Source organism: Pungitius pungitius, chromosome 5 (assembly GCF_949316345.1).
Source record: "Pungitius pungitius chromosome 5, fPunPun2.1, whole genome shotgun sequence".
In the NCBI taxonomy this organism is placed as follows: Eukaryota; Metazoa; Chordata; class Actinopteri; order Perciformes; family Gasterosteidae; genus Pungitius; species Pungitius pungitius.
Genome location: NC_084904.1, coordinates 17,604,563 through 17,628,610, shown reverse-complemented (window position 1 = coordinate 17,628,610; position 24,048 = coordinate 17,604,563). Strand labels below are relative to the sequence as shown.

The window sequence follows — 24,048 nt, the reverse complement described above, 5'->3', positions numbered from 1 at the left end:
ACTGTGTTAATAAGGACAATAGTGAATCTAAACCTGTGCCCAAACATCCATGGGTCACACACCCCAAACTTGTGGTGCTTGCTCTGAACAAGTTATTGTTACAGGTATACGTGTGCTTTGGAGACATAACCAGCAGTATAAGTGTATTGCACTTGTCGGGTATGCTGAAAAGTAACCAGACTTTTCAAACTTTGCACCAAACCCGAACATCCTCGGTTCGGAGAGCAGCCATTTCACACGCACAGTACGCAAAAGCAGCGGTTTGTCTTTGTGTTGCTCAGGCTACTGATTGGCCTTAACGTCGGCTAGCAGGTCACATGTTGAGTCAGTGTAGAGAAGATTAGCTGGAGCTGGCTTTGATACTAATTAGATACTTAAACCCCGGATATGAATGAGCACACAAACCTCCTGTTACACACCACATAGCATAAGCCCGCTTGCTTTATGGAGGGTGTATTAAGACAGACAGACACAGTGTTGGTGGTGATGACAACTGCAAACCAGAACAGTGATATGAAGCAACACTGCACAGACATTCACATAAAATGACTCCACGAAAAAACCCACAAGTATGTTAGTGAAGTTATAGATCAGTTGTTCAAAATTCAACAATCCGTAACAAACCGTAACAAAGTTGTCGTTCAAGCCCCTCAGACACGTACCTAGTGGTGCCTGTAGGTATATTAAAGGACAAGTATTCCTGATGTTGATTTAGGTTGATTAAAGCATGCAAGCAATGACCCAAAGGAAATTTGGGTCATTGCTATAACAAGTCATATATTTTTTTCACGCCTTTTGTTGTCGTTTTTCTTTTTTCTCCACTCTTTACACTTTATCCTTTCTGGGATGGAAATTGCATCAAGTTTATCAAAATCTGACATATCCTTAAAGGAAGTTTAAAGATATATCCTTCATATGAAAGGTTTCATATTTGTTGTACTATTTATTATTAGTACTTGATCTAATTTGTGTACATCGTGTAGTTGATTTGCAAGAGAAGTGTTAACTTTCAATTAAGAAGGTCTTAGTGAGATCGATTTTTGCCTTACAAATAACGTTTTGTCATTACTAAGTTCCGTTTTAAATGACACAGGATGATAGAAATAGTTTTTGCTGTTGAATATTCAGACTAAACGTTGTGTTTTCACTTTTGAATCTGCTTAATTGGCTTAAAAACGCACAAACCACTCAGATTGGGCATCGCATAGCGCACAATCTACAACTCTGCCATTTAATTAAAAATAATTTTGTTTCAACGGATTGAGCCGAAGAACTTTAATGCATTTTTTTTAACCCTTTATACGTCTATATAAGTATTCAAATCCTCGGTTTTGAAACCCCAAAAGATCACGCCTTTCTAAAACGTGTCATTTCTATTTTATTGTGGAAGGGTGCAGCGGAAGCCGCCCGGCTGTTAGCCGTTGCCTTGACGCCGGGGCTGCGTCCCCCGGTGGTGGGATGAGAGAAAAAGCGACACAGCAGCAGGATTGACCGACTGGAGGAGGTGGAGGAGGAGGAGGAGGAGGAGGAGGAGGAGGAGGTGGAGTCTGTCCCAGCCTGCATCTGGCCCGTTCCCCTCTCTGTCACCCCGGGCCAAACCCGCCCCGCTCCTCTCACTCAATCTGTTCTCCCGCACGGCTCGGCTCGGACACACGCAGCTCTCACTCCCGACGCACAGCGAGGACCCGGAATGGAGACGGAAGGGAGCCAGACCAGCCTGTCCACCACGGACTCCCCTCACGACCCCTGGTAAGGAAAGAACTAACTTTAAAGTTAAAGTCTGCTGACCGACATCAGCTCGGGAACGGACCGGTTATTCTGCAGAAGAGGGGGGGGGGGGCACCTCCACACAGAGAGCCTTCATCTCAGATCACAAATGATCAACTCTGAACTGATGTCTGCACCTGCAGAATTACACTTTACAAAATGCAATAACAGTTTAATTTATACATATAAATTAACCTGAATTCTGATTTTATGAATGCAATGTTTTGTTTTTTATCCACAGTAAAATGTTCATAGGGGGTCTCAGCTGGCAAACAACACAAGGTAAATCGGTTTTCACCACGTATTCTTTAAAAAAATGACACTATATCTCCTTAGAACTCCTGGCATAAATCAGTCAATCAATGGAAACTTATTTTGAAAGGTGTATTTCTTAAAACTCTTGCATGCTTGCATTGGATTTGTTTATTTGTTTTCCCACTTTTGAGTATGAATCCTGCTCCAGAATGAATGCACTCTTTCAGAGCTACCATAGAATGAAAGAGTGATTCTTAAAAGCTCATTAAAAAGAGGGAATTTCAGCTTATTCAGTTCGTAATAGGATGAACATTTTTGTTGGAATTATTGTTCACTTTTAGTAAAGTATTCCTGATTACGGGTAGTCATTTTATGTTTCCTTTTAATCCTATAAAGTACGCACTTGTGTGATGCAACTCTTAGCAGAGTCAAACTCCTTGTTGATTATTAGAAAAGTTGTCATTTCTTGTTCACCTCCTGATTCATTCCGCCTTGTTTGGTTTTCCCAGAGGGTTTGAAGGAGTACTTCTGCAAGTACGGCGAGGTGAAAGAGTGTATGGTGATGCGAGATCCTGTTACTAAGCGCTCGAGGTGAGTGCCGGCTTCTACGCTGCTGCTGAAAGTTTATCTGAGCTCTGTGATTTCCCTCTGCTCATAACCCATCATTACGTGTCGCCATCAGTTTCCGTGTCACTAATACCTTCTCCCCCCTCCCTGATGTCTGCAGGGGGTTTGGATTCGTCACCTTTGTTGACCAGGCCGGCGTGGACAAAGTTTTGGCCCAAACCAGGCACGAGTTGGACTCGAAAACAGTGAGTTCTCTGTATTTACCTCCTCCCACCGGCTAATCCCATCGCTTAGTGTCTGATTAGTGGATTTTCTTATACTCCGCGAGAGAAGTGTATCAATGGCGCATTTTGAATATTCTCGCCGAGGTTCCGCTATGCCGATGTCTTTGCTCGGACCAAGTGAGCACTTTACGTGATTGAGTCAGTAGTCAACAGTGGAGACACATGGGAGAATGTGTGTGTGTGTGTGTGTCTTCACTCTTCAGCCAAACAGGCAAGAAAATGTCATCAAGTGTCAATCTCCATAGAAACAGGGGGACCCATATAGGGTTACCCATTTTTTTTTAAAATTTCGTCTCTAGGATGAGGGAACCAAAAACTTTCTTTCAGCTTTTTTTTCTTTCACAAGGAGTAGAATTGGCCGCTATTAAAAAAAAAAGTTTTTTAATGGAACCAGTAACAGCAATGTGAAACCATCAGAGTGTAAAAGCAGGAAAACCAGCTCCTCAAAACGTCCTGTTGATCTCTGAAGAAATAAAACGGCGAATACAGCGATGATGAAGTGTAACTTAAAATGCATTAATTGCTTGTGGTGCAGTGTGTGTGATTGTGTGCGTGATCGTGTGTGTGTGTGTGTGTCTTTTTTGTCAGTAATGAATGTGGGTCGGTCTGGGAACAATGTGGCCCGTTGGTCGCCATAGGGACCACTGCCCCCGCCTCTCTCCTCTGTGGGAGTGGGGATGGCTGCTGGTTAGTCACTGTATTGAAATTAGGGGAGGCTGTTTCTTCTTACCCCTTTTGTGCTCTGAGCGATGCACCTTCTCAAATCTTTAGAGCTTAAGTGGAGGTGCTGAAGAAAGGAATGTGAAAAAAAGACGGGGGAAAAAAGGATGTTTGCTGTAGAAAGTTACAAGGAAATTATAAATGTTTGTTATGATGAATCTAAAATGAGGACGGTTTGAATTTCTTTAATGTAGTCAAACTGCCTTTTCATTTTGTACATTTTGGGGTTTCCCCCCCCCCGGTGCCCTACTGCTATGGTGTGACTTGCAGGCACAACAGCTATGACAAGTAGCGGCATCATGGTTGGACGCCACTAACTCGCCATGGGGTTTGTTGCCATGGTGACCACCCCCCCCCCTCCCCCCCGCCCCGCCAAACCCCCTACACACACACAGTTGAAGAATGGTTCTGTCACAGAAGAAAAGAAAAAGGAAGATAACAATGCACATCATTTGCAATCATTTCTTGGATACTAGAAATCAAGACGGCATAAACAGTCCCAGACGGGTCATGATACGGAGGCTCTATCCTCAAAAGCAACTTATTAAGTTTGTTCATTTTCAACAAAATCTTTTACCATTGATGATGATACCTTTCTTTTAATTAGAATCTCCCCCCTTCTGAACTTCAGCATGTGTTAACTGTGCGTGGCTTGTGGGCCGTGGCAGGGCCCCTTGCGGTTGCCAGTTGGGTGTGTCGGGGGCGTTGGGCGGGGGGCCGAGGCCGCCTCAGAGAATGTGTGTTTGGCGTGGAGAGGGCTCAGTGATCAGCCAACAGGGCTTGGATGGTGAGTAGAGTGGGCCTTTTTAGACTGCTCACCCTGCCCCCCATCTACCTCTCTCTCTCTCTCTCTCTCTCATGCTAACAGGTTATCCTGTTAGAGAGGGAAGAGAAAAGTTCTCCAGTGGCAACAGAAAGAATGTGCCATGCTGTGACCGACTGAACCGCTCTGGAATTAACAGAGCTTTGCACAGCCCGGAGTCTGAAGAGCAAATACAGTGCTGCAGAGGAATTTATTGCTACTTATTGTGTTGAAGGACAGATGCGGCTCGGATCTGACCAGTTTAGGGAGGCAGTTTTTTTATTCTTTTTTTACTGTGATTCATGTTACTGGTGCTCTGTTAGTTGCCCCTCTGGATGCAGACTGCACCTTCGCGTGGGACAAAGTTTCCATTGAACCGCAGCTCCCAAGTCGCGCAGCGGAGAAGCTTACAACAAAGTCACTGAGCTCTTTGCGAAGCTGCATCAGGCGCCCGTTAACCATTTCCATGCAGACCTGGGTGTAAGGAAGAGAGGGGGGGGGGGCAGGATGACCCCATCTGTGATTAGTATGGCTCTCCTGACTAATAGGATTGGAGTCAACAAGCTTGAGTTGTTCCTCAGAGATCTTGATTGTGCCCAATCGGCATCTTGCAGCTCAGGCTGTGACGGGCAGCGCGCTCGGCTAACTGTCGCACGGCCGGGGTGGAGTTGGTCAAAAGGGATTGCCCTGATTTCATAAACCTCTCTTGGAATTACATTCGGCTTCATCCCTGCTACCTCGTTGTGTGCGGAGCGCAGAGAGGTGTATGCATCTTCCTCAACAACGCTTCTGAAATCTTCACATCTCTCTGTAGAACAATGTGGCTTTTTTTTTTACCCCCTGTTGCCGTGTTTCAGGTTTTGGAATAATAATTTGTAATCAGTAATCCCTTAAACTGGGTAATTATAAGCAAAACCATCTGCAACTCAATACAATTAGAAGAAAGCTAATATTTCAGATGTAATTTCCATGAAAAATAGTTTAAATGACTAAAATGCATTATCTCTTTCTTAAATCTATTCTCCTTTATCTGTGTTCTACTGCTACATCGATGTAGAAGTACACACACACACACACACACACACACACACACACACACACAATTGACAAGGACACAGTCAGAATCTGCTATACTGTCTGAAGCCAGTTTGAATGAGAACACATCCGAAATAGGTGTTGATTTAGGAACATAATGTTCATTGGATGTCATTATACAAGTTGTGATGTCACAAATCGTGCTAGCATGTTAACATTTTAATATTTTTGGTAAGTACAATAAGACGTCCTCCGTCAAATTGTCTTGGAGTCAAACTGAGAAAGTATACCTCAAACATCCTTCCAAAGTGCCAATCAGCAAAACACATTTTTGTTTAGCAAAAGGGAGATTTTATTTCTCTTTTTTTTTTGTCCTCCACGAAACAAAACGATTTCAGCCACCTTGTGTTTTAATGTCCACTATTCCCTCCCCACGGATGTGCTGTGTGCTGCCATTTCTTTGATTTTGTTTGTTTGTGTGTGTCTGTTTGTTTTTGAATGTGCACAGGAGTGTTGGACATCAGGAGGGTTGGTGACCGGAGGTGACTATCAGAGTAGTCTAGCCACCATAGAAACTAAACCGTAGACTCTGCATCTGATCCTCCAGTATTAGCCTATAGTCTTCTCACTCTGCTCTCTAGAAACAAAAGAGAAAAAGACCAAAAAGAAACATACGGCGATGTCAACTCTTATTCGAGTAGAAACAACACTGTCTCCCTGACTCTGGTAAACGCATGTTGTTTACCATCAAGGCTCTAGCTCTGTAGTTCAACTCTACCCTCTCATGGTTACGGACTAATCTTAGCTCTGTACTGTCTCACCATATATTAGCGCATCAGCAGTACAGTGTGGAGTAGTCTAGTTGTTCTCTACCTCTATTAGACCGGCCTAGACTAATATAGAGGTCTCAAGTTCCAATTTTACCGCCTGTCTATGATTGCATCCTCACGGCATGGTGTGGTTCTCTCCCAAAATCGTAACCGTAGTCGCCTTCAGTGGGCTCGATCATATTATGTACATACTTCTATTCTTTGTGTTTGCAGTTGTAGTGTAGAGATGACTATAAAAGAAAGAAAAAAAGGCCCAGCTGGTGCTTCTTCCTGAGCGTAAACGTTGTTGAGCTTCAGGGCAGAGGGCGATCGGAGCGTCCAGGAGGATGAATGGTCCCTGTGGTTGTCCTCACTTCCGTCCAAAGCCAAAGGAGGACAAAACAAACAAACACAATCAAACAGAATCGGGTGAATCTTGCCGTCAGTGTGGTTTGAGTGACAGCTCCCTTTTCTCTGTCCCCCCGTCCTCCTCTCCCTACTCGGCCCATTCTCGGTGTGTCTCTCGGACGCGCTTGTCCTCTCGCGTCTCTCTCCTCGCCGAGGTGAGGCGTGTTTGTGATTGTGGTGCTTGTGTGAGATTCCGGGAGGTCACATGTCACATGATGGTGACGAGAGAGGCAGGAGTTCACAGGACATTCCCGGGCAGTCAACCTGAGCTCAGCTGCACACACACACACACACACACACACACACACACATTTACAATCAAGTGCACGTGCACGTTGCACATATTCAACACTGAACATGATAAAATGTTTGAAATAGTAGTCACGGGTTGAATTGTTTAAGAACATTTCCCAAGGCAGTTCTGATTTTCCCCATTTGATCTGGAAAGAGATGCTATGTTTTTAAAATATAATTAGTAATGTCCATCTCTCAACATGGGTGAATAAAAGCAAAACCACGTGCCACTCAATAGCACTCGCGGAGAGCTGATTTTTTAAATGTAATTTCTGTGAACCAACTCCTCAGTGGAAACAATTCAAATCACATCTGGGATCTTGGATTTATTCTCCTTTGTTTGTCATCTACTGCTACACCGACGTCAAAGTACACCAGGACCGGTTCGTTCAACGTCAGCTTCATCCGGGTTTTTGCTTCACAGTTTGAAATGGTGTCATTCTGTGTTCCAGCACGGTGAGGCCTGAGAGTGACGATCCTTGTAACGACAGGTGTCTTCGACATCATGGCTTTAATTTAGGGTCGGTGATTAACACGTGGAATAATAACATGAATGCGTTGCACCCTGAAAGACGATGCTACGATGTCAAGATGACACCAGAGGAAAGGTGACAGGTTGCTGTATCTGTATCATGACACAGCACTAACCAGTCCTCTCTTCTTTTTTCTTCTCTTCTCTCTGCCGCAGATCGATCCCAAGGTGGCCTTCCCTCGCCGAGCTCAGCCCAAAGTGAGTCCAGGCGCGTGTGCTCTGTGTTAGTTTCACGCGCGTTGTTTGCAGCCGGCGAGTGTGCGTCTCCCGGCATTGTATTTCAAGTACGCCGCGTCCAGATCTTTTCGGCAGTTTGTCTATTTAATGAACAACAACACGGTGAGAAATAGACAGGAGACCTTAGTGAGGCTAAACGAATTAAGGAATACTGGTAGTGCGCGTGTAGCTACTGAAAGGCTGGGTAATTTATCGTTGTAATATTGATTTTAGGGAATTAGTCCGGGGATCGTCTTACATATTCATGATCGGAATAAGTATTGTCTTTTCCTGGTCTTGAAAGCTGCATTGCAGTTCATTTAAGTATTTTCTGAACTCACCTGCTCATCTGACTGTATTAGCTGTTTCATTTTCTGCCCAATACTGATGATTATCTATCAAAGATTTCACGCTGTAAATATTTTGTCAACCCTTCAACCCTGTAGTTGCAAGATTGTTAGGAAAGTAATTGGTGAAATAAATGTTGTGTTGTACTATAGGAATGCAGTGCACAATGAAAATGTGAGTAAATCATAACATATAAAATTGACCTTGCACACTGCAGACAGAAATTAAGGCTTACGTTAATACAAAGCTTGAGTTAGATGCTGTACAAATGTGTGTAAATCTGATAGACAACACGCTTCTTTTTGTCTGATTCGTCACTCAATTTTAAGAAAATTTCCGCCCTATGAAAGCAAGAGAAAGTAATGCACACCACCCAAAATAATTTGTGCAAAACCCAGGATTTACTCGGTACCCATCACAGGAATCAGTGTTTTTCATTCAAATATTTTGTGTACTTAAAGGCAGCAAACATCACACAAGGAACAGATATACAAGGGTTGTTCCATCCTTTTTCGGCCTGAAGTGAAAGTGTTAAACCGTCCTCAGAAGGGCACGGGGTTTAGAAATGACCCCCATTATTGCCTTATTAACAAAGCTAAATCATGTAATAGAATATCATCATCAATGTGTGTGTTTTATTAAACATAAATACATTTGGTCTCCTTAGATTGTGTTGTGTATATAGTACACTTCTGCCAGGTTGTAAAAACACTTTTTATTTAATTGGTCAAACAATGTATTGCTTGCATTGCATTACTGTATTAGCTGTATGCATTGCATTGCATTACTTCAAAAAGAAATGGTGTCAATATGCCTTAAGTTTGTACTGTCCTTTTGCAAGTTTAAATTACACCTAAGAACAGTGAAGTTTTCTGCTGTTTATCATCTAACGGAGCTTTTAATGAAGAGTATAATTATTTATAAATTGGGGGGCAGGGTTGAGGATAACACAATTTATTTGCAATGCACCAACAATATCAATGAAAATCAATCAATCCAAAAAATATCACTGGTGTGTTGCTGCGTAATGTTCATTTGACACTAAATATACCACTAATTAGTTATTCCTATGTAACAAAGCATGCTGGCTTATACTTGTGTTGATGACAAAAAGTAAAGTTTTAAATAACTTATCAGATATAGCATATACTTAAAAAGTATATAAAGACTATATAATAGACAGTGAGACGTAATAAACAAGAAAACATCTTTGCCTTTCTTCTTCTTACAGTTAGTGACTCGAACCAAGAAGATCTTCGTGGGAGGCCTGTCAGTAAACACCACCATCGAGGACGTGAAACAATACTTTGACCAGTTTGGGAAGGTGAGAGATATTTTAATGTTAAAGGTTTTTGGCATGTCGATGTCTGGGGTGAGAATGTTTAACAGAACATCGGCGCTATTCACCAGAAGGGAAATAAGAATTACTGAGTACAGTTTTTAATGTCTTTGCTGGTATTTGTGGAAAAAACAAATCAACAGCAGAGGAACACGCAGTACAACGTCTCACCCAGCTCGGCCGAGTCTGATTCACCACAAATTCTCCGAGAAAAACTGCACTTTGAGTCGAGCGACCGCCTTGACGTGAAGGGGTTACTGCGAGGAGGAGGAGGAGGAGGAGGAGGGCGAGAAAGAAGGGAGAGAAAACGCTTGTGGACAGTAGAAAGGGGAGAATAACAAGGCCGAGAGGCTCCAGGAGCAGCAGGCAAAGTTAGAGGGACTTGATGAGGGAGCGTAGAGGAGGAAGGGGGGAGGAATGGGGGAGAAAAGTTTTGTGGTGAGTGTGTGGTGATGGTGAAGAAGGAGGAGGGATTATCAGAATCTGAATTAATCTGATGTAACAGCTGCTCCTACCCACAACCCCCTCCTGGCCCGTTACCGTGGTGACCCGGCCTGCCCATTGTCCCCAAGTAATTCTGTGGGTAAGGGGGTTTTGTTCTGATGGAGGAGGGACGAGGTGGTGTTTGGGGGTGTTAGCATGAGTGTGCGTGAGTTGGGCGGGGGTCAACTCAAAAGTTTAGTACCAACACATTTAAGTCGCCTCATGTTGAAAAACCTTCATTAATGCATTTGTTTTTTTAGTTTTTTTTAGAACTTCTTTCTGAAGTTTTGTCCAAGTTGTTGGATATTCTGAGGACAGAAATGAGCCAGAGAATAGATGATGGGCCGACAAAGGCACCGACGAGAGGGAGGGCCTGATTGAGAGAGCTTCGCGGAGAGAGGGAACTGGAGCAAAGATGGTGTTTTAGGGGGGTTTACGGGGGGCCATTATGCCTCCGTACAAAGCTAGACAAATATTTTGTTAGTTTGCCCAGTAGTTATCTGCATACTGGACGTTTCTGCACCATTTTTACACTCCTAAATAGGAATTTTAATGGGAAACAGACAATCAATAATCACTGCTCCACGTAAACTTTGGTCGAAACAAATCAGATGAAACAAAACAAATAATTATATGAACTTTATCAGCAATCTGCACCTCGAACGCTTTGCAAAGTCAAAGTCAAAAAGACTCAGTTTTAGCCGCTGCGTTTCCCGACTGTGTGGCACCTCATTTTCAGTGCCAAAGGTTTGGCCTCGAGTTTCCCCGCGCTCCCTCCCCAATCATAACGTCTAGATGAATTTTGCCGAGAGAGATATCCAGGGGATGGATGGTGAAATGTAGGCTCCAGCCATCCATGGAAGTTCCTGATTAGACTGCCTCAGTGGACCTTTTGTGTCCCGTCCTGGTGAGGACAAAGGACCGCGCAGAGGGATGGGCCGGGGATAACAGGGAAGATGAGAGGAGGGAAGAAAAAAGGACAGGAGGGAATATTGTCCGGCGGTACGCCATTAAAATACGCAGTGTTTAAAATATCAAGCAATGATGTGCCATTGAGTGGTGGAAGTGTTTGCATTGCATCTTCCAGAGCCATCGGGTGTTCTTGTTGGGATTGTGCGGGTCCCCCTTGTGTTGTGTGACTTCTCCGCTATCGCTCTCTGAACAATTGATTGTTTGTATGTGTTTCAATCTGAGGGAGTTTCTACTGGCCCTTTTGGATAAAAAAGCCTCTGCTTAATCGCAAAAAAAAGCAAAGTGCGTTCATGCGGGGATTGAGCGCTCGAGCGTGTCGCAGGACGTTGAGCGAATGCCAGTCTGGGAGGACGCAGTGACTTGAGAGGCACCAGAGTAACAGGTCCCCTTTCACACTGAGACTCCTCAGTCACCTTTGACCTTTCTGTAGGCCAACTGCCCTTAGGGGTCCACACACACACACACACACACACTCACAGTGAGCTGTGTGACCCTGTGACTGACAAATTATTCAGTGGCCTGTATCCAGTAAACTTATTATAGACTGAGAGCACAGATTCATTTACAGACGGTACAAACATGTCAGCCTTACATAAGAGAACGAAGGAAACAGCGGAAGAGTCGGTCCACTTTGACATGAGAAACTTATTCCGGTTAGTGTGCGTGTAGAATAGACACCTGTGTCTTTGCTCTATAAAGGGAGGCTAGTCCGGAGGGAGAGGTCAAAGGGAGAAGAGGAGGAGGAATTATAGCTGACTGTGCCAACAAACAAAGCCTCCAGGCCTCTTTGTTCTCCCTCTGCTTTTGTCTCTTCTTTCTCCTCCCTTTCCACTTTGACCCAATCTTTTTTTTTTTCTTCTTCTTCTTTCCCTCTCTTACAGGACTCTCTGTGCTCTCTTTCACCATATCTCCACCTGTCGCTATTCCTCTCGCTATCAGCTCTCCCCTCTCATCGAGTCTCCACCTGCCCACAGGATTCACCTTTCTGCTAACGACTGGCTCCATTTTTTTTTCCTCCAGAGTTTCTCTGTTTGCGGCGCACTCGGCCTCACTGGCACTCTCCCACTATTCATAAAGCATATTTGATGTTGGCTCGAGCTCTTTTTTATATGGACTTATTGTACAGTTGCCATGGGAATGCCAAACTTTGGAGGGGGAGAGAGGCGGCGGATTATGGGCTCGCTGTGAGAGGGATGCGGACTGGGCCAGTTCAGCAGCGAATACTTTCAACTTTTCATGCCACCCATTATGCATCCCAGTCATATACAGCCATTGGGCTTGTTTTTACACTATTTCTTCATATTTTACTGCCTTCGCCCCATTGCCTAATCTCTGTAACCTGTCGCTTGTCTCCAGTCCTCTCCCTCCCTGCTTCCCTCCTTCCCTCCTTCCCTCCTTCCCCCTCCTTTCTGTCCATCTGTTGCTGAGCCTCGCTGCAGAACTTGAGAAGGGCTGAGGTCAGGCAATATGCCTCGTGGCAAGAGAGAGAGAGAGAGAGAGAGAGAGAGAGCGCCGCCTAAAAAACTTTGTTGTTTGTCTTCCTCCCAGGTCGACGATGCCATGCTCATGTTCGACAAGACCACCAACAGACACAGAGGTGAGGCAGACTGACCCGTCTCCGTGTCCGCTCAATCCCTACATCCGCCCTCGTCTTTCGTTGGTTTGCCGCTCTTCCTCCAGGCCTTCCAGGGTATCTATTGATCACCCTCCACCCCCCACAGGCCACCTTCCTGTGGGCTGAGCTGGAGGAGGCGAACAGGGCTAGTCTAATTAGCCAGTCCGTTAATCTGGATCAGGATAAAGCCTCCTTAAGCACCTCCTCCCCACCAAGGGACTGATCGATTATGACAGCCTACCGGCTTTGCCCGGGCCTTCTGGCCAGGAAAAGGGGGGGGGGGGGGGGGGGATGAGTGCAGAATAGCAGCGTTGAAACGGGGGAAGGGGGGCAAATGTGTTAAGCGGCTATTACAGCAGTGATTACTGGAGACTATTAGCCGTGCTGCTGCACAGAAAAGCCTACTGTCTATCTTAACCACACTGTGTGAAATGTTCTTACTCATGAACTTGCCTTGTCCTCTCCAGGGTTTGGCTTTGTGACGTTTGAGAATGAGGATGTGGTGGAAAAAGTCTGCGAAATCCACTTCCACGAGATCAATAACAAAATGGTGGGCAGCTCGATTGGCGGTAGGCTCGCCGTAGACTCCAGTGGAAACCGGAAAGTAATCGTACGTGTTTTGCATGGAAACAGGTGGAGTGCAAGAAAGCTCAGCCCAAAGAGGTGATGTCCCCCACGGGCTCAGCCAGGGGGCGCTCTCGTGTGATGCCCTATGGAATGGATGCCTTCATGCTGGGCATTGGTATGCTAGGTAAGGTACTATTGATCAGGACAGGAAGGATCTGTCAGCACCCATGAACATGACAACAAGTATTCTTCCACTAAGACCGAAGCTGCCTGAAAGGTTACATGGCATCTGATGGGGAGAAGGCTGACCTCTAAACCGGTCGCGACGCTCTGCCATGCAGCCTTCATTACGGGGACCTCAGATATAAAAAGTGCAGTGACATTTTCTACGGCGTGAACCGTTTTTCTACCCTAAGTACTGCTCATGATGACCGAATCTCAGGGGTAAAAATAGTTGAATGTGCCTTTAATGATTCTGATCTCCTTGTTGGCTTGAACTTTATCCTCTACAGTGGTGCCAACCCATTTACCGATCTTAACACTGGTCAGATCCTGTTTGTGGGTCTGAAGCTGAGCTCATCAGCGCCGCCATCTGCTGTCCAGTCTGAGAACAGCTCTCTAGACTTTGATTAGACAGTGCACATTGATGGATATACTTCCACACGCACACAATGTGTTTTTCAAAATATATTCAATCAGTTGTGGTTTCTTGGGGTGAGGTCGGTTATCCAAGTGTCACTTTCTTTAGTACAAAGACAAATCTGTGTAGTGTCCTGCTGCCCAGTCCTTTCCTTGTGATTAAACCCCCCACCTGACCGTCTGTACCGTGTTTCACTGTCAGGGAGCAGCACATCCACACACCTGTTATTATTTTGCGTGCATGCGGCCAGTGTTCGCAGGGATCCGGGTGTAAACAGGGATTTTGTTTCTACAGGTTATCCGGGCTTCCAGACAGCTACCTACACCAGTCGCAGCTATGCTGGCATCACTCCTGGATACACCTACCAGTTCCCTGGTAATCACAGCACACTTCTCTTACTGGTTCGACACGCAGCCATTTGTCGTTGGTATAAAGCCAGCAGTGTTCAGGTTTTCACGGTTGTAGTTGCAATGTGATGGGTGACACATGAAAGTCAATGTCTTTAGAGTTTGACTCAGTGGTCACCTGTCAAACAATGAAAAGACAGACCATAGAATCCTCCTAGTGTCCCTTGTAGCGTATACACTCATCACCACATTTAGGGAATAAAGAGAAGAATGATGGCCTGATGATAGCACCAGAGGAAAAGCCTGAGGATCCATGCAGTCAATAGACTTTATCCACAAGAGATTCTGTAGCAAAATGTCTCAGAAATCCATAATAGTCAGGACAGATTTGGTCTAAATACTCCTCTGAACTGATGAATTTACTGTAACTAGTATTGTGTGTTTTTGGCCAGACAGTACACACACTGTCTCAAATACAAACATGTTTTCATAGACGCACGGGAAACACTGTGATGTTGATCTGTGTCTCAACTGCTCTCTGATGTTTCTTGTTTTTAGAGTTCCACTTAGAGAGGACTCCCCTGCTGACTTCACCCCACCCCCCTGAGCTCACAGGTCAGTCAGTCCCTCCTCTGGACACTTTACAAGCAGCATGCGGTCAGTCTGCTACAGTCTTTGCTCTGCATGTTTGTGTTTGTCAGTCGACCTCGGTGTGCTGACATCAACCCCTCTGTCAGCGTTTTGCTTTATCATCAGCAGTACACCCATTGATTGTTTTTACTTCTATGTTTGTGTATTTTTCTAAGCTTCGTTGAAATGATCATAAAGTTCCTGAGGTCGCTGGCGAGAGACTTTAAATTGTTATTAGTTCATTTCTTCATGTTTGCACTCCAAAACATTTAACCTGGATCTTTGCTTCTCTTGTCTCCGCAGCCATTCCTCTGACAGCGTACGGACCAATGGCAGCAGCGGCAGCAGCAGCAGTAGTGAGAGGTATGGGCTTATAAAAGGCCTCACCTTTCTTCTGATCAATGGTATCATGTAAAATGGAAGGCACCAGCTTCTCAATATGTACAATTGTGACAGAACTCAAAATCAGTTAGCGGTGATAAAAAAAAATATTAGATAGAATAGAAAATCTGATTTATTTTTATTTTTAATTTTGCTTCTAGGCTCCAACCAGTCCCGTTCAGGTGGATTTTTAGGCACAAGCAGCCCGGGGCCGATGGCCGACATTTATGGGACAGCCAGTCAGGAGTCAGCTGTCAGCAGTTACCTCAGTGCTGCAAGCCCCTCCCCAAGCACCGGATTCAGCCACAGTTTGGGGGTAAGATAATGCCTTACTTTATTATTTCAGCAATAGTCAGTTCTGCGTTGGACTCGTGCTGCAACTGTTGTATGAATTACAATTATGTACAGTATGTATCCAAATGTGTTAAATTGAAGGGAACTAGGATACAGAATAAGAAAAGGCTTTGTTTATCTGGTACATCATGTCACGTTGTCACTGCTTCCCCTCTAAAACAGTTTAATCACTTTTCACCTGATTTGCATCTACATCCTGAAAGAAGGAAATAAATTGTACAATTATTATTATTATTATTAACTCTAAACTTGTATGCTTGCTTTCTCAGGGCCCCCTGATCGCCACGGCCTTCACCAACGGGTACCACTAAGACTGTAAGTCTTCATCTTGTTGCACCTGACATATAAGACTGTTTCATGGGGACTCGCCTGTGAGTAACCACAGGGTTTTTTTTAATTGTTTTTTTTGGTGTAGACTGAGAGCCGGAAGAAGTTGAAGCTGCTTTTGAGCTCATCTGGCCTGTCTCTGTCCAGTCCACCTCTCTGGCCGGGACAGATGAACTTTCACCCCCCCCACCCCCCCCTTTGGTGTCAGTCTGAACCCGACCCACCCTACTGGCGCCTCAGTTAACTCCCCCTCCTGGAAAAAAAAGAAGAGAAAGTTCACAAAATGAGCAAAAAGTTTTATGACTACATGTAATCGCAACAGATAAGATGCTGTATTTTTGTGTTTTTTCTTTTTCTCTTTTGTTATGTTTCATCATGCTGTTTTCATTTGTGATGCTGCATTGTTTCTTTATCTGTTTTGATTTTGTTTTATTGGTTTATTTGACCTCTGAACCTGATATCTCTGAGATAAGAGGAGAAAAATCTCCAGGGGAAGCCATGTCACAAGCTGTAATTTGTACTGAAAAACTATATATTTGTCACTAGTTCATACTGAATTTTAACAAAACATTTGTGATTAATACCCTTTCTTGAAATGTGTCACAAAGTGTATGTCTTGGTAGGTTTTTAACAAAAAATTCTTACACTAATAATGCTCAAACGACGAAGGTCATTAGTCACATTTACGTAATAGGCCCCAATGAGCTGTACAATTTTGTAAAATATTGTAAATATGACTGGTTTCCTGGGAGGAGGGGGGCAGCAGCCGATGCTTGCTGGGAGGTCGGAGGCAAATAAGGTTGCTTCTTTCACCCATTCTAATGTGTTGGGGAAAGCTGGATTGTTGGATGTTAACAACATATCAGTACGTTTGTCAGTGAATATCAGACCAGCTGCATTCCTCCTCAGGCATTTTATACAGAATGTCATTTGATTATTTCACTGTATTTCAAAACTGCCTCAGAATTGAAACACCTTGATTGCGGGGTTGTGGGAGGGGTGGGAGGAGAGGGGCAGAGTTTGGAACAACACTTTACTTTTGGGGATACATGGGTGTGAATTTAAAAAAAGAAAAAAAATCATGCCGTTTTCTTACTTAGTCATATTGCTGTTTTAACTGTGATTTTCAATACGCGTTGATCGATTGTGGAGGAAAATGAAGAAGTCGTGTGCTGCAGCAGTTGTGCACAATTAGCACTGTTGTGACTGATGTGCTCTGCAGGTTGCGTTGATGTTTGCGTGAGCGTTTCATGTGTTTCCAATGTGCGATATGCTGGGTTTTTTTGGAGGGGGGGGGGTGGTACCTGTTTCAAATGTGAAATTTTAATCTGACTTTTTTATTATTACATTAACATCTGTGTCAAAGTGAGGATTGTTGAACCTTTTAGAAAGGTGGCTTTTCCAACAAGGAAGCGGAGGGTGGTCTCGTACATTTTTGTTTACCTGCCAACCCCCCCCCCCCGCACGCTCCAATCCATCACTGCATATCCACTGGAGGTCACAGACTGTAGCAATGTGACAGCTATTTTTAGACCAAAACAAATATGTTCAGAGCTACTAGGACGTTGCACTGGCCGATCACAATAAATGTGTTTTATTTCGAATGTTAGCTTAAGAACAAAGCACTCTTCATCTACAAAGTACCAGGTTTTACATTTTGATACACTCGCTCACTCTGCTGTGGCCTACAATGGTAGGTCATACTTTTCACTGAAAAATAACAAACTTGTCAACACTGTAACATTTTCTGATTTTCTTTTTCCTGTCATGTTTATTCTTTTGAAAAAAAAAAACTTTTTAAAATTCCTAATAAATTATTTTAAAACATTCCATATATGGGTACTGTACTTTTTTTGCAGCATGTTTTTTTTTGGAACGAGGGATTAACGGAAAGGGAAATTTGGCTAAAAGCTAAGAATTTAAGCTAAAAGCATTTTATAATAGAGTTAAGAGAAGTTATTAAGGGTTTGCATTCTGCTGTGTGGTGCAGCTGGAAAAACTGAGCTTGGTTCAATGTGAGAGGCTTTCATGCATTTTCTTGTCACACATACCAAACAAAATGAGAAAACCTCATTCCACAATGGATTGCAAAATGATGAAACCCCAAGAGAAAAGTTTTGCTATAAATCTAGTACAAAACTACTAAAACATTTTTACTAAATGAACAAATTTCATCAAATACTTTATATTTTCTATGGAAATTCTATTAAATTCTGACCTAATTACTACAAAAGTCTAAATGAAATTTTTTTAAAAACATGTTCCACTCGCGGTCCTGCTTCTTTGTGACACCAACATTCACGCCGTCCGTCTTTCTTCCGTCCACTCACACTTTGCAGGCCTCTGGTTCCCTCCACGTCTCTCTGCTGGATGATTTCTCTTTCCCATCATCACTGCTCCACTGCCTTTCCTCCCTCGCCTCCGTCTCGGTCCTGGGCCTCGCCTCTCTGCTTCTGAGGTCTCGGGGGACGGCAGCCGGTCATGACCGCCAAGTCCTCACTGGACGGGAGCGCCGACTACTTGGGGGAAGGGGGGGGTGGGGGGGGGGGGCTCTGGAGATTCCCCCCCTCTGTGGCATTATCTCTGTCCCTCCATGTTCACCTGTTTCAATATTCTGGCCATGGCTTTCTTTCTGCTGGTAAGCCATACTTAGCTTCTCAATATGCTTTGCTCCTGTTGATGGATATTTACAGCATTACATATTTTAGGGGATTCTATTTAATGAGGTTCAGTTATCTGAGGAAGATCATTTGACACCTGTCGTGGCCCACGGATACGTAGATTAGAGAACAGTGGTTGGAAAAATCCAAAGGTGTAGGGTACATTAACAGTCTTGTATGTCAACAAATCCAACCGACCTGTGTTTCAATGAAAGTAAAATCTCTCTATTGGTCATGAAGCCACAACGTTTAAAGAAACGTCAAATAGTAGCAACTCTTGTGCATTTGTCTCAAGTGTTTGAGCTGTCTGAGGGTGCGAAGGTTGCGTTGAGTCATCATGCAGACAGCAGCTGTTGCATCTCTGTAGCTGTGAGTAACAAGACGAGACACTGCAATCCACTGTCTTTCATCGCTAAGGATACTGGCATCATTACAAATATAAATGAGAGACACCAAGAAAGGCAGGGAGAGACATTTTGTCACGGTTTGGGTCTGCTTCTTGTCTTATTTTGTAGTTTTCATGTCTCTTGTGTTCCTGGGTAACTTCACTTCCTGCCTTGTCCTGTCTTCCCTTGTGATTGTCTGCCGTGCCTGATCGTTTCCACCTGTGTCCAATCACCTGCACCTCCCTTGTGTATTTAAGCCCTGTGAGTCTCTTGTCTTGTGTGGCGTCATTACATGTCAACGTTCATTTCAAGTAAGTCTTTTGTGTTTTCAAGTCCAGGTCCCTGGTTTTGTCTGTTTTGTTTTTGCCTCCTTCTGGTCCTTTTTTCGGTTGGAGTGATTTTGATTTCCAGTTTTTTACTATTAAAGTCCTTTTATTTTTCCCTATACTCTGCGTCTGAGTCCTCCCTCCTTGCCCTCGCACCCCGCGATCTGACAAATTTGGTGCCAAATCAGAATCATTTGCACGTTTGTGTGCAAACATTCCCAAAAAAGACACATGCCATGGTCATTTGGGACGCGCTACCAACTCATGCTGCCTTATTGACACTGAAGATGCCTCTTTTATCCAAAGCGACTTACAATAAGTCAAGAAAGTGCAATTTCATCAAATAAGCCCATTTACAACTTGTTATAGATAAGTGCGATAAGTGTGACCATCACTGCGCACACCGCCATGCAGTTTACCGCGGTACGGTGCAAAACTCGACAGAAGGATAGAGAGATGTCACGTATCCTCTTCCTTCCCAGCGTGTGGTGTGACTTCTTGAGGAGGGAGAAGAGGTGATAAGAGAGATCACAGGATAGCGGCTCTGCTCGGCTTCTGTCATCAACATCTCTGGAGGTTCTGTACAGTCTCACAGTGCGTCTTTGTTTCAGCTGCCCACCATATTGCAAGAACACTGTTGTAATTGAAAAGTGAAAAGAACGATTGATGTTACCATGTGTGGTGGCGAACCCAAATGGAGACAGACCAGAAAGTAATTTATTGGCAGGAAAACAGCTATGGTTACCGGAATAATTATACTACAAGGTGATTCAGCTTTCAGTTGTGGCTTGAAGCTGAAGAAGGAGGTCCTGCTCGCTTTGTGAGGCCTGTATGACTCCCTCTGCCAAACCCACAGAGAGCCGAAGGCCGGAGGGCAGGGCCTTGATCCGTGAAGGGGTGGACAAGTTAAGCTGCCTCCCATCTACCGTGGGAAGGACTATCACTGAGTTAGATATCTGAGTTGACTGTGTTCCAGTACAACGGGGTAGCAAAGTGTCATTGGGTTTGCCTCAGCCAGATTAGCCATAGTTATGAGCAATACCTGTTCATAACAATGCAATATGCTGATTTTTGTGCGTACAAACATTCGTCCGCAGATCCAAGTTTGACAGGACTGTGTGAATGTCTGATTTGAGACAGAAGTGCGTATAAACACAGTGCAAACATTAGGTAACTTAAATGATCAGCTGGAACAAGCTGATACAGAAAATACTTAATTACGTCAGACAATGATTTCTGTTAATCAGGGTTTTTTTGTTTGAAGAATAATCTGTAACTAAAACAGTAAGGACTGGTACTGTGGCTCTCCCCAACCCAGAAAAGAGGATAAAGGGTGAGCCAACAATATAACACTGAAATACTGCTGACTGTCAAATGAAACAGGATCGCCGTGAGAACGCCTCCGATAAATAAGTGTAAATATGACTCAAGGTCACTGTGCTGCTGACTGGAGCTGCTTTGCAGGCCTCTCGTTCACCTCTGGGCCAAAATATACACTATCATTCAAAAGTGTTTGAATATTTTCAGCGGTCTTAATATGTCATCTTATTCCATTGTGAATAAGAAAAAGGTACAGCTATGTTTTTTTTTTTTTGCTATTTTTTTCTTTGTGGCTCTTTGAAGGGAACTTTTTTTACTAGACTAGGTTACTAGGTTTTTTCTCTATTTGATTCCTTCAGGAAAAAAACAGTAGATGTAACTTTGTTACATTTCAGCATTTGATAAAAAATCCCCCCAACTCACTGTTGTTATTTTAAGATTATAAACCCGTCTGTTTATGAACCATCAGTCATTCAGCAGTAAACCATAAAACAGTTGGCAACGACCGGGTTAAGCGTGAGCTCACGGAGCTCGAGGACAGGAGGCGGAAGAGGTGTGTTTTCTTCACTACGCGCGCGTACACGTACACGCACGCGCTCCCTCCCTCACACACACACACACACACACACACGCTAACACGCAACGGGGCTTCAACTAACTTTCGAGAATGCACAGAGTACGGCTGACCTCGGGAGCTTAGCCGGATAGAAAAGAGACAAACAAAGTGGAAACAAAGTCGCGTTTCTGCTCCGAGAGGAAAAATCTTGTGGCGCCCGGAGACGGAAACGATCCGAGCTCCAGACGTCTGCGCGTCCACAAGCCACCAACAGATGTGCACGAGTCCAAAGACCTCCGTGGGATAAGACCAAATCCAACCCGAGCCTCATCTGGGAAAACTGAGGTGGGTCTTTTTTGTTTGTTTGAGGTCATCGTCGTGCTTTTATTTCTGGTATATGAAAGGAATGTTTTCAGAGGCTCGTTGGACACGCGGCCATCCGGGGCTCCTGTTGGTCCCCAGCCGGTGTGTCCCAGGACATGCAAAACGATTGGGACTTGATCCTGGTGTGTGTGTGTGTGTGTGTGTGTGTGTGTGTGTGTGTGTGTGTGTGTGTGTGTGTGTGTGGGGGGGGGGGGGGGGGTCTTGTTTGATGCCACCAGGATGGGGAACAGCAGCAGCGACAGGTCAAGTGGGGGTCACAGAGATGGACAACCAGGAGGGAAAGAGACCATTCCCAACATCCTGATGGGCAACTCCGAGGACGGGGACCTTTTCCAGAGAGACGACACAAAGGTAGGATACAGAGATGGGTCGTTGGACCAAGTAATTGTACTATGCAGTTCTGATATCATAAATGGTTACATTTATTTGTGCATGCCGGATAATGGTTCTAATATGTTCACTTTTCGCAGTGTGACATGGCAGATATTTACTTTCTATGAATGTTTTCATTGAGGGTTTCTTTGACATGATGTTGCATAACCTGTTTGAAGTGTTCCCCTGCCAAACAACTAATCAGTGCTAATACGTGATGCAAATAGGTAAAAGAGTGGTTATGCAGTACAAGGCGGACTGGAAGGAAGGAAATAGATATAAAATCTTTTCATTTCTTTAATAAAACTATTAGGGACGTTTGCAGCACATTTTGAAATAGTTAAATGCAGTAAATAAAGAATATGCTAAATTACAGCACATCTAAAGTGTCTAAATGTCTGTCTTAGATGTAGACACGGCCATACAAAGTCCACTATATGTACAGAAATGTACTGCTTTGTGCTAAAAGGCATGACCAGAGAGAAAACACATATTAAAATGTTCAAGAATACTTAAACTGTTGTTTTCCCCTTTGTCTACAAATACACAAACTCGACATTGCCCTTGGCCTTCTCTCAGCCGCCCGCTTAGTCAGGAAGTGTCGTGTCAGACGTTGAATACTCTGTAAGTAACATGGCAACGATACACTGATGTACAGCCTCCTCAGGAAATACAGGAATTTCTGGCTTGGCAGCAGGACATTGAGAGTGAGAGCAAAAGTCCAACGCAGGACAGACCCACTATGTTCCGGTGGGCCGGGGCCGCCAAGGACGTCTTTGTGTCCGGCTCCTTTAACAACTGGGCGACCAAGATCCCTCTCAACAGAAGGTAGTTTGACTCGGGCAGAATGCTTTTGCCGGATCGGTACCTACTGACGGAGACGTAACACCCAAATGTCTCTTAAACCCAGTCAGAAAAACTTTGTGGCTATTGTGGACTTGCCAGAGGGAGAGCACCAGTACAAGTTCTGCGTAGACGGCCAGTGGACCTTGGATCCTACTGGGGTGAGACCATGTACTTGTTTTTTGTTTTTTTGATGTTGAATCCAGACTCGCGAACGTCCATCAAATGTCCTGTTTCACCCCCCCCCAGGCCGTGGCGACGTCTAAGACTGGCTCAGTTAATAATGTCATCCAGGTGAAGAGAACCGACTTTGAAGTCTTTGACGCTCTGCGGATCGACTCTGAGGATTCTGCAGACATCGCCGGTACTGGTCCCACTGTAAATGCATTGTTAACTAGCTTTGGACTGCCTAGATATTATGAAGAGGTTTTTAATCAGCTTCAAATCATAGGACGTGTGCAATATATATTAAAACAAATGACTTGTGGAAAAAAATGATTATAGTAAAGCTAACTGTACCGTTTTGGAGTAGTCGATCATATTCATCAATGACTTTTGCTCATGCATGAACCCCGAAGGAATGCTTCACACTTCATTCTTTTGATGCAGTCCTGTATTAAAATGGAGCTCCGGGTTCTCTCTCCCCCAGACTTGTCCAGTTCTCCTCCCGGACCCTACCTGCAAGATGCATATGTGACCAAGCCCGAGGACTCGATCAAGCATCCTCCCTACTTACCCCCCCACCTGCTGCAAGTGCTGCTCAACAAGGACACGGGTGTTTCTGTAAGTGCAGGCCCCGGATGCTGGAACACGTGGCGCTCTCAGTGGCGCACGGCGCTCTAGAAACCGGCTGTGACAGAATGCAATTTAGTCAAATTCCTCCTCTCTTTGAATCTTCATCAGTGTGACCCAACGCTGCTTCCAGAACCCAACCACGTGATGCTCAATCACCTGTACGCCCTCTCCATCAAGGTAACGGCTTGTCCTGCAGCACGTGTGCTTTTAAAAAAATATGCATCGTCTTTTCAGGTCGTCCGGGACACGCCAGCAGGGAAGTGTCTTGGACAGATTAGACTTCAGCCACTAAACAGCTAAATTCTCAATCAAAACACTGTTCTTGTCGTTGTTTTTCAGGATGGAGTGATGGTCCTCAGCGCAACACACAGATACAAAAAGAAATATGTGACCACACTTCTCTACAAGCCAATATAATCCATCATGCTACAATTTGGCCTCTGATTTTAAACTTCATACAATCCATCTGTTGTTGTACTCAGCTGCTGCTTGTTTTGTTAAAACCCCAACTGATTATCTTCATAATATCAATGAAATGATCTTTTTTTACAATCTAATAAAAATGTTGTAAATTTGCAGAACAAGTATTTTAATTCCTGATTCAACCATAACTACAACCTAAAGCTTTCTTAATGGCAAACGGGGTTGAACTTTGCAAAGCTAAAATCTTGGTTGTTTACTAATTTAAGTGAATAGGAATGGTGGCTGGACAAA

General features: G+C 44.2%; 2 protein-coding genes across 3 annotated transcripts; both read left to right on the top strand.

Moving 5' to 3' along the window:
* Positions 1-1,496: 1,496 nt before the first annotated feature.
* Positions 1,497-17,524, top strand: msi1b (musashi RNA binding protein 1b). The gene is made up of 15 exons (XM_037483228.2): positions 1,497-1,749; positions 2,009-2,049; positions 2,532-2,613; positions 2,750-2,834; positions 7,630-7,671; positions 9,269-9,361; positions 12,380-12,428; positions 12,914-12,996; positions 13,080-13,197; positions 13,948-14,028; positions 14,559-14,615; positions 14,934-14,993; positions 15,173-15,327; positions 15,635-15,680; positions 15,781-17,524. Exons 1-14 carry the CDS (start codon positions 1,691-1,693, stop codon positions 15,674-15,676), a joined length of 1,047 nt encoding a protein of 348 aa, XP_037339125.2. The 5' UTR covers positions 1,497-1,690; the 3' UTR covers positions 15,677-15,680; positions 15,781-17,524.
* Positions 17,525-20,975: 3,451 nt separating this feature from the next.
* prkab1b (protein kinase, AMP-activated, beta 1 non-catalytic subunit, b) lies at positions 20,976-24,019 on the top strand. 2 transcript variants are annotated; one of them, XM_037482587.2, is made up of 8 exons: positions 20,976-21,285; positions 21,543-21,675; positions 22,364-22,524; positions 22,607-22,700; positions 22,789-22,903; positions 23,189-23,322; positions 23,443-23,511; positions 23,674-24,019. In XM_037482587.2, the coding sequence occupies exons 2-8, from the start codon at positions 21,544-21,546 to the stop codon at positions 23,749-23,751; spliced, it is 783 nt and encodes a 260-aa protein (XP_037338484.1). In that variant the 5' UTR covers positions 20,976-21,285; position 21,543; the 3' UTR covers positions 23,752-24,019. The 2 variants fall into 2 exon arrangements, with proteins under 2 accessions (XP_037338484.1, XP_037338483.1); XM_037482586.2 differs by having other exon boundaries at positions 20,977-21,285; positions 22,355-22,524.
* The last annotated feature ends 29 nt before the right edge of the window (positions 24,020-24,048 follow it).